Source organism: Pezoporus flaviventris, unplaced genomic scaffold (assembly GCF_033815535.1).
Source record: "Pezoporus flaviventris isolate CSIRO_AGI_PZ_B2104156 unplaced genomic scaffold, CSIRO_AGI_Pfla_v1 ptg000001l, whole genome shotgun sequence".
Classification (NCBI taxonomy): Eukaryota; Metazoa; Chordata; class Aves; order Psittaciformes; family Psittacidae; genus Pezoporus; species Pezoporus flaviventris.
Genome location: NW_026892549.1, coordinates 1,076,207 through 1,087,061, shown reverse-complemented (window position 1 = coordinate 1,087,061; position 10,855 = coordinate 1,076,207). Strand labels below are relative to the sequence as shown.

At 44.5% G+C, this 10,855-nt stretch overlaps 1 protein-coding gene across 3 annotated transcripts in view; it reads right to left on the bottom strand.

Annotated features, from left to right (window-relative positions):
• Positions 1-2,091: 2,091 nt before the first annotated feature.
• Positions 2,092-10,855, bottom strand: part of MARCHF4 (membrane associated ring-CH-type finger 4) — a 108,224-nt gene continuing 99,460 nt past the window's right edge. For all 3 annotated transcript variants that reach the window (XM_061459035.1, XM_061459217.1, XM_061459123.1), the window contains one exon: positions 2,092-5,633. In XM_061459035.1, the coding sequence (XP_061315019.1) occupies positions 5,272-5,633 (362 nt within the window). In that variant the 3' untranslated portion in view covers positions 2,092-5,271. The remainder of the gene's footprint in view (positions 5,634-10,855) is intronic.

Genomic DNA, 10,855 nt, shown 5'->3' with positions numbered 1-10,855 from the left:
GAGCAAGAAGGAGCAGTCACAAGCAAAGTGAGAGTAGATGGAAGGTTAGAATATTCAGGAAGTAGTCACTAAGACAATGGCACTGCTGACCAAGCACTTCCCTCCATGTGCTTGACTGACATATAACAGTAAGAGGAAGGAATAGGTTTTCTGGTCATGTGTCCTCACAAGGAGATGTGCAGGGGTCCTGGTGGATAAACCACAGGTTGGAAGTGATAATGTTGCAGCCTCCTCCTATACTAAAGAGTAGCAGTACTTTGCTTAGTCAAAATAATCTTTTCTTCTCTTGAGGAAAACAAAGAGAAGGTGCTTGAAGGACTGACCACCACATGTGGGTAGGGGATCATCTTCAGAACCGGAAAAACTTTAGAATTGTCCTCCATTTACAGGCATTGGCTCTGATGGTTTACTGCTGCCAGATAAAAGGGCTTTGAGAAAGGTCAGGGACCTGGCAGACAAAAGCAGTGTTTTTCTGTCTCCCTGAGTAAAAACAGTGGACAGCCAATGCCTCTCTTGACTCAAATCTATCTTGCTGACTTGTTCGTTCCTTGGGTTATCCATCATGGTAAGGTAAGACATGGACCTCTTCTGCACCTTGCTTGGGAAACCACAACAGGGAACACACCTGACTTACTTGAAAAACAAAAAACAGTCCATCACTCCTGACATTTGAAACTGAAAGCCAAGTGTTAGGTGGGTATATGGGTTTTGCTAGCATTATGGGGGTTTTGGGGCAACCAATTAACAGCAGACACTGAGACTGGGAAAGTGAATATATCAGAGAGGACTGACTGATGGTTAGAGCTGACTGATGCAGATTCTTAATGGTCCCTGTGTTCTCTGATGACCACTGGGTTAGTGCATGTGCTTGAGTCACTGCAGGCACAGAGGAAGAGGGTCTGAACTTGGCAGTGGGTATTTACCAAGCAACTGGATGGCAAGAACAGAAAAGCTGTGAAAGCTGGAGGCCAGCACTGATGTTTCAATAGGCAAGAACAGCATTGGCAACTGACACAGAGCAAAACACCTCTGAAGAGCATAACCAGAAAAGCATTACCAGAAAGACCTGTCAAAACTGACGGAAAATCAGGGGACTAGCAGAAATCACAAGAATGAGCAGGACCACACACACGATTTCTGATGATGGCTGAACACAGTCCTCCACACTGACCACCCCCAAACTGCATTGGAGGACCACAAAGCCCAAGAACTGAGGGGTCTCCACAGTGGTAGGACCTGGAATTTTCTCCACTGGGAGAAACAGCTGCCAAACTCTGCAAGCTTTGTTTGTCAGTGGAAGCTGGTCTGACTGACTTGTAACAAAATACAGAGAACGTCTCTTCAGGAACCCAGCGTGCAAGACTAGAGGAAAGATGTGGGGGGGGGAAGAGATGCCTTTTGCAGCATAGCTCTGCCCCATCTCTTCTGTCTGTTAGAATCCCCCAATACACAATGTATTTTGCATGTCTCGGGAGCTTACTATCTTCATTTGCACCTTTCAAAGTCCTGCATAGTAGCACAGAGGGGATAGCACAAGGAGGTTGTGGGAGAGGAGAGGACTGTGCTATGGAAGGAAGAGACCCTCATCAGTATTTCTGCTATCAATACTCTGGGGAGGAAAGAAAAAGTGAATCCAAAACCCCAAACCCCACACTACATTTGCACTTGTTCTCTCAGGCTGGCAGCCTAGAAGTTCATAAACTCAGAAGTACCTTGTTCTGGAGTTAACTGTTATAAAAACAGTTTCCAGTAGTTTCCCCGAGTTTGCTTTGCTGGTGGCAGCCCTTCAGCTCCATCTGGCACATATATGGAGCTCTTGGAACAAGTTTTGACCTTTCTTTAGCCCCTCTGCCCATCAAGCCAGCTAATGACATGCTTTGTATTGCACAGAACACATACAATTGACAAGTTCATAGTGTTGTTTAAATATTAAACAGTCTAGACAGGCTTTTGAGTCTTATGCCGCTATGAAAAGGCTCAGACCTGAAATACCCATCTCTGAAATTGGGCTGCGGGATCATTTGCACAGTAGGACAGACAGTAAGACTTGTATACATTGCCATGCAACAGAATAGACCCCAAACCGCCAGCCCTAAGTGGAAAGTTTATTTCTAAGCACAATATATGGAAAAAACAAACCAACAAACCCCACAGATATAGAAAACGTTGTAGCAAATCCCTGGTCAAGTAGGACTTCTTGTCTGTCACTACCCTGCACCTCACAGCCGCTTAAAATGTCATGCAATGGAGGAGAGGGCACTCGGACGACACCCTCCGCTTCAGATCAAGGAGGATCTCCAAGCAGGAGAGGGATGATGGGACTCCCGCTGAGTGATTCGGACTGTAACCAGCAAAAGGGCAGCGCTGCTCACCCCCACCACACACTTTGTGACTACCAGTGGTAGACTTAGCACTTCAACAGGCTTTACCAACGTGGATTCTCACAACACCCCTGTGAGGTAGGTACGTATTGTTATTCCCCCTTTGCCTGGACGGGGGACTGAGCCAAACAGCCCAAGGCTACAGAGTCAGTGGCAGAGCTGGAGTGAGAGTATGCAGAGTCCTGTGTGCTCAGTGTACTAGATCACACCACTCTTTCATGGCAGCTTGTGCTTCTGACCTCATGAACCATTAGCCAAATTAAAGGAATTTGACTTCTCCATATTAAATGAGCGGATGGCAGGGAGGGAAACAACATCATGTCTGACACCTGTCCCTTCATCTGTGTATGCCTCCCCCTTCCAAAACCCACCATAATTACTCATTTCTTGGAAGGAGGACAGCTTCCAGGACAGGCATTGGGGTGAGAGGCTGCTGTGATTGCTTGCTTTGGCCAGGTTTCTCTCTACTGTGGATCAGAAGTGGTTCTTCCAGAGACTGTTCATTGCAACACCTTCATTGTGGGAATAGCTGCTTTTAGAGATGACTGGAATTGCCCCTTCCCTCTTCCTCTGCTCACCAACATCCTTTCCCTGTCCTCTGCCAAAAGCACTCTTTGGTAGATAATAGGATTGGTCAGATAAAGGTACAGTGGCCTCAGAAACCATGCTGTTTCACATGGGTCCTCAGTAAGTCAGCTTTTTTGGCTTGTGTTTCGCCTTCCACATTCTCTGCCAAAGAAGTACCTGTTCTGTTGCATTCTGATATTCAAAGGGACACTGTCAAGTAATCGAGGTGAAAAATATGACCTGCCTTAAGATGCTAACTTCCCTCTTGAATGTTTCAGAATGGCTAGTATGTTCAAACCTGGAAGGTGAAGTTTGACACCTTCTCTGGTCCAGAAACACCTGAGCCATGAGAATCTAGCTGCCAAAAGGAGCTGGTGGCCCATGTTCACCCTGGCTCCAATAGATGCTGTGAGAGATTCTGAGAAGATGATGGAGGGCAGTTGGACACAGCCATTGCGCAATGCTGCTCAGCACTGCTGCTAAATGGATGCAGTTTGGCTGAAGTCCTTATCTTAAATTTGGGCAGAGCTGGGTTCAGGCTTGATCACTATGGGTTGATTATTTTGGGATTGCTGAGCTGTTGCTCCTCAATTAGCCAATCTCCATATTTTTAGGTTTCCTGCTCTTATGCTTCCTTTTTAGAAGTTGCACAAGCAAAACAGCTCAACCCCGTAGAGCCGAGACATACCCTCCACAGAGCAAGGACAGACAGCAGGAAATCAGTAATGCAGATTTCCTCCTGTTGCAGAAGAAAGGGGAGGATGAGGACAGGTGAAAGGAATGGGGTGAGCAGAGAGAACGATACATGCCCAAATGGAAAAGGACAAAAACAGTAGGGAAAGAAATTTTATTTTCAAGCTTGTAAGAGAATATTACAAACAATGGAGAGTAAAAAAAGCCCAAACCCTAAAAACTATTTAAAAAGTACTTGACAGTGTCCCTTTAATATCCACAAATGATTCGGCCGTTGTGCATTGAAAGAGAATGTTCCTGAAGAGCAACCAGTACCTTCAAGGATATATCCCAGAGAAGGAGACTATTTGAAGTGTTACATATTCGATCAGCAACTGTGCTCCTTCTTCAGACTAACTCTCTTGAACAACTGAATGGAATAGACTCTATAATCAACTAACAGACCGGATGCGAAAGGCTCAGCCTACAAGACTGAGTGAGACTGTTTCAAATCGAGCAGCAGGGATACAGACACCGAAACAAAAAAAGGATGTATATGTCTAATGCATGACTGTCTGAATCAACAAGGAAGCAGAAACCCACTAAGGTGGGTCAGCTTCTTGTGATCGGAGTAAAATGGAAGGAAATTAACCTGGAATGTTTGCATGGAAAATGATGTATGTGAGCAGCAAGATTTGGATGCCGGATTTGGGGTTATGAAGGCATAAATCACACCAGTACTTGTGCTTGAAACACCTGTGGAGCATTTGTATAAAATTTGCCAAAAATGCCTACATGTCAAATAAGGATCATGGAGCATCCTCCCCCCTCCCAGTTCCACCCTCACAAACCCCTTGTCAGGAACCTTAGGAAAAAAAATCAGGATTTTTGGTGAAATTTGGGTATGCCTGGGTTTTGTTAGATTTTCTTGGTGGGATGATTCAATCTCTCTTTCTGCGAATCAGTACTGGAAATTCCCCAGCCATTTCACTTCAGATATCCTATGGTAAATTGAACAAGGCTCCAGAGAGATTCATGAAACAAAACAATTCATAGCCCTGGTTAATCACAGTCTGGAAAACAAAAATACTCCAAAATATTTCATTCCCTTCCTTGTTTTTATAAATCTCACACTCTGTGTGTTTGTGTGCGCGTGCATGTGTGTAAGGGGGGTGCGTACAGAGCGTTACCTATTCCAGGTAACAAGATTTGTAAGACATGCTAAACCATCTGTTCCTCTGCTTCCCCAGAACTCTGCCTACTCAGTTTGTAGTCTGTATTGCACTTGTTTTGTTGTTTGCTTTTTTTTTTGTGATTTGCTTTGTTGACTTTTTTTTTCTATTTTTTTCCTTTTCTTTTTTTTTTTTTTTTTTTTTAACAGGCTGGAAAACATTAACCTCTTTAGCATGAGTGTGCAGCTCTCCCTCCACCTGCTTTTTTCCTCAGCTGGCCAAGTGCCGCCTCTTATATCTTGTGCAGTTTCCAACAAAGAAAAGGAGAGGAGAAGAAAAAACAAACAAACAAACAAAAAAGGAATTTAAAAAAAAAAAACAGGAGAAAAGGAAAGAGAAAGAAAAAGGCACACCATGCTCCTCTGCTGTATGAGTTCTTTGTCTCCTCCGCTTTGTTAAGGCCTCCTGAATTCCTCGGCTCAGACCGTCGTGACCCTCATGACGAGCTCTCTGTTACTGCTAGACTGACTCCTCTGTTCGTGAGGCCTCAGGTGGCTGAGTATATGCAGGATGGTGTAAGCACAGTGGTGGTCAGAGAGGGTGCCTGTGGCATGGCCGGCAGCCCGTGCCCCGCTGTCGGCTGGAGCGGAGTTAGTGGCTGTACCACCAGTGGAGGACGAGTGGGTGGTTTGGGAGGAGGGGCGCTGATTTGTCCTGGTCCCTGTTTTTTGTTCCTCCATGTCCTTTGTTTTGTCATAGTTCAGCACTTTCCACTGCTGATTGACCGCCTGCCACCGCTTAAAAATCCGGTAAACCGAGGGCCCTTCATGTATTATTAGACCTGGAGGGAAGGGGGAAAGAAATAAACATAAAACAGAAACAAAACTTTAGAAAGAACCATAAACCTACCCCAGCACCCTGCCCCCAGCTAGCTGGTTAGCTCAGCTCTTCCCCAGCCAGTGTTTATTCAACGATAAATCACATTTTAATTACCAACTGGCACAGCACCGATGCTCCTGCTCTGCTGGATCCTTTTTCCCCTGAATTAAAAGGATTCCAGCTTTATCCCAGCAATCAATAAAGGGATCGTAAATGCAGCAGAGTTATGCCCTTACAGCAAAACAGTATCTGTTTACCAATAAACGCCTGAGGTTTATCTGTCACTGGACTAGTTTCGCATGCTGCATAGGCATGATTCAGCCAGCAAATGGCATGTGTTTGGAGGGGGTGTACCTGGGTCTGACGTGCTGGTGACGTCTGCTGCACCAGCGTCATGTGTGTGCTCAGCTCAAGTCTTTCCCCACACACACAGCAGCAGAGCAGACACGCACACGGAGGCCAGAGGCCGCAACAGAGCAAAACAAAAGGTCTGTCAATACCTGTAAATGGTTTGTCATCCTAGGCAAAGTTTGCATACGATGAAGTATCTGCAGAGCAGGTCCCTCACTGTACATCACTGCTCCCTTCCAAGGGGGCAAAAAACATACTTGAAAGGAAGGGCAGATGAACTTACGCTGTGAGTGCTCCGAGTATGCATGTAATGTGTGTGACCCATCTGCATATACCAGAGCTGATGTCCAGGGGATGGTACTAAGCTATGGAATACCTGACTTCTAATGTTCTCTACAGTTGAACAAGGCAACAAACAGTTCAGGCACTTCCACCACCAGTTAGCTCACCTGCCAGCAGTCTCTGTCATCCTCCCTACCCTTGCAAGAAGATAGAAGGATTAAATAATGTTAGAAGTTGTTCAGATGATGACAGTACTTGAGCATTAAGATCTTATTATTCAAGCTGCTGGGCTCTGGATAGACCCTTTGAAAGCACTAGGTCCAGCAGTAACTGCAACACTGCATTGCTCTTCTCCCGTGAGGCTGGAGGAAGTTGCAACATCTCATGTAGACTGATTTAGCTGACACACTGTACTGTAACTGACAAGCTTTGCTACAGAGTGGGATCTATGCAGAATGGGGGGAAGTGGGGGGTGTGTGTCTGAATCTCCTTGTTTTGCAGCAACCTGCATGTTGGGAAAGTGCTTTTGTGTCTCATGTAACTGAAGCCAGACCAGCAAGATAGGACTGGGTAAATTAGCGCATAGATAGCTTCATTGTTCTTAATAACAATGGCTTCACCATTCTTGCTCAGGATCAAGTTTATCAGAAATGTTTCTAGGAAGAACAGCTCTCTTCCCTGCCCTGTTGCAAGCATATAAATACAACAGCAAAGAACAAAAGACCCACAAGAAATAAGAAGCAAAATCATGCCTGAATGAGGAGGTTGTCTTAACCAGCAATGTGTGGAGAGATGATGGTCACCACAGAATAAAGTGGCTTATGGCTATCCCTGATGAATCAAATGCTACAGCTTTACTCTCCACCCACCTTTTCCAGACTGTTCTAGTTTCTGATAACAAATAATTACTGGAGTAAACCTGTACTATATCAAAAATCAAAGTATCTGAAGGTCATCTTACCCTTACAACTAATCTCGCCATTACTACTGACGGGGTGCAGACCCCTGGTTTCTTAGAGTTTGCATCTGATTTTCCAGAGTTTAAACCCTACTTTAAGTACAGATTGAGTTTCTAGCCTCTCTGGTTTTAGGCATAACTAGAAGCCCTGCTGACTTGATCACAGATTAGCTTCAGGGGGACACTCAAAGTTGTTGTATTGGAGTGCTGAGCCTGCTTGCTGGCTGTAGAAGTAATTACATTGGATAGTTGAAGTATGCAGATCTGGGTATTCTGGGACAGGGAATGGCACTGGGCACTACAGTGTGAGAGAAATCTTCCCTCTAGTTCCCACAGACCACTGAAATTACACAGCTGTAATCCTGTAGTTATGCTGGCATTTCATAACAAAACACCATGATGTATTAATAGAAAAACATGGGGTTTCCTCCCTGCTTTGAGACATGGTTGAGAATTCTGATGTCCTCTGATCAAAGCATCAATCATAAAAAGCAGGACTTAGGGAAAGCCTGCAGATCCAGCCAAGGAGACAGAGCTTTGAAGCAGGCCTGAAGTGGATCAGCCCATGACAAGAGACATTAGACATATATTTAAATGAGCTGTCTGATCTGTAATGAATGAAATTCCTCTCTGATCAATGACAGAGCCAATGTTTCTCTGAGACCACTTTAAGCCTCGGATAAAAGAGCCGAAATCGAACGTTTTCTCCTTGGCTGTAGAACATTCTCCATGGAATCAAATCCATTCTCCGAAGTATTAAACACTGAGCCAGAACTGTAAATCTATTCTTAATTACCTTATCACAAATATTTAATGCACAGCCTGATTCAAGAGGGCTGTTTATAAAATTCTTGTTTGTTTGCCTTCTAATTATAAATGTTTATGATCTTACGCAATTAACTGTGTGATGCTGATGGATGGGCTGCTGAGTCAACTGAGCACCTGTTTTCTTAGATTATTTTGGTTTCCCAATATTTATAAAAGTACAAGGTAACTTGTTTTCATCTGTATTTACTGGGCTGTAAATTACTTATCGATTTCCCAGTGTCAAGCTCAGGAAGCTGTAAAATTAAAAAGTAACCAAGTGGAGGGGTAGGCAGGGAGGCGGAAGTAACAGTGATTCATTTGCAAGAGTAAATGCCAAGAGTAAGCAAGAGCCCATCAGTTTATATCAAGCTGCAGGATGCTTAATGCTCCCATCGAAACAAATTTTGTCTGCCTGAGATAAATTAGGATTGGAATTCCTATGTTCAGCTCTTTCCGCCCCTTTATAGAAACACTCCTCCCTCTAGCATCATTCTTATTTACAGAGGTGAAACTTTCCAATTAAAGGGCAGACTTAAGTGGGAAATCCTTCAGGAAGAACTGTATTTAACTAGGATTGTCCAGCTAGAAGCAATTATTCCATAAGCAAAATCCTGTGTATGTGGGGAAGACAGTAGGTTGGTGTGAGCTACATGTTGTGCACTTATCTCTCTTCAGTGCAGAAATGTCTGTATGAGAACTTCAGATGGATTCTGGTAGTGGCCTGATCTTTTTCCACTCCTCCTGAGTTTATCTTGCCCTCCCTGCTTCATAAAATCTCTTCTCAATGGATCCTCCATGAAAACTATCCTCTTCAGAAGGAAAATCTCTTGTTTTATGCAAAACATGCTGGTCCAGAAATCTGTTGTTTGTGGTGCTGGCAAAAGGAAACTCCTACGGAGACATGCTGTTCTCATTACCATTTTCTCATGAAGGGACCTGGCTGGACCAGCATCAGAAATTCCTTGAGCTGAAAATTTGTTGAATGCTGGAAGAAATATTCAGGGGAGCTATATCATACACTTGTCTTGTTCTTATTTCACTCTTATTTCACTTTTCAGGCTGTTCATGGCCAATGATGGAAGCAGGGCAGCTGGCTAGATGGAGACTTGGCCATTATATTCTTAGATATTTCTACTTGCAATGGCTTGTGCCATGAAAAGATCTCCCAGATGGCTCTGGAGCTGGAGGCAGCCCATATGATGTGGTGGGATCATTAACCTGACAGCAAAGTCAAAAAAAAAGTAATTCTAATGCCTCTGCCTGCATTGCTATGTTGGTGCAGCTGTGCTGTTCCCAGGACAAGACATAGTAACTCTGAGCTAATATGGCAGGGCTAACCCAGTGCAGTGCTCTGAATTAACATATTCTGAATTGGAAACAGTATGTACAGGAAACCATATTGATCTCTTTTCACTGTGTTCATTCTCTCTCTATGTTAGCCTTTTTTGCTCTTTCTCCTGTGGCTTTTTTTTGTTGTTGGGTCCATGCAGAGGGACAGATCATGGTCAGCCCTGTGGAACTGTAGAGTCCAGGCAGGCAGGACTAGTGATGGTACCGGGTGCAGCAATTACTTCCCAGAGCTGAGAAGTTGCTTTGTGCTTCACAGCACAGGCAAACAGAACAATGTGAACAAACAGACCTTGGCAATAGGTCATACCAAACCTGTACACATTGCTTACACTGGTATCTTACTCTTCCTTTCATTTACTATACATGGGAGAGTACCCAGAACCTCACCACAGCTCTAACGCAAAACTGGCAGTAAGTGACCCAGCTCCAAAGTGCACAGATCCTGGTGCCAGATTTGATTTAAAGAAACAGGTAAGCAACATCAATACAGGTTAGCTAGGCAAGGGTTGTGTCAGTGCAGTTCAATGCCAAATCAGTGCATGTTCACAGCACCTGGGAGAACAAGCTGACAACTGTTGACTCTGCAGAAAGACATCTTTTCCACTTACCATCACTCTCCCACCCCTTTTCATCCCAGAGCAAGAATAACTGGCCCGTTTCTTTTCCAGATGATCAAGATGCAGTCTGCAGCAGAGCTAGCAGTGGTGAAAGCAGTTTAATATCTATGTCCTACTGACTGCCACAGCTAACCCTGACCTGGGCTCTCCAAATACCAGAGTTAAAAAGGGAAGCATGACTAAGGGTGGATATCATAGCACAGAGGTAAGCCTCATGTCACTGCAAGATTTCTCTAAGCCTTGAAATACCTGCCCCCACCACAACATGATCCACATGGACAGTCTCTCTGCAAGGAAATGTTCTTGGTGCTGAGGGTGGACACATATGGGCTGTGTGCAGGTGTCCCTTTGTTTCTTGGGATTAGTCAGGACAGAGGTGCATTGCCATCAGGAGGCCTATGGCAAGACTGGTCAAGAGAGAGGTCCTCAGCCCAATAGCTAGAAGGGCTGCTGGAAGAACATGGGCAAAACCCAGATGTAATAAGGGCAATTCTGTTTGTGCCTCTGGATGGATGAGGGGGAGTCAGTTGGTGTGCCACCATCCTGAGATTAACCTAAGCAGTTGTGAGCCTCCAATTTAAGGCAACTTTGGAGCAGTACTTTTCCAGAAATGACAAGCAGTCCCCTTCTCGCATTGTCAGACTCTGCCACCAAGTGATCCTGTCACCAGGACTTTCAGCCTCTAATTAACCTTCCTCTTATTCCAACATGTGCCACATATTTTATTGAAAGAGATGGGTAAAATCTTGGGGCAGGAACTGTTTCTCCTATTCCAGTAAAGAAACCATTAAAAACAAGGCATCTGCTGACAGTGAGTAC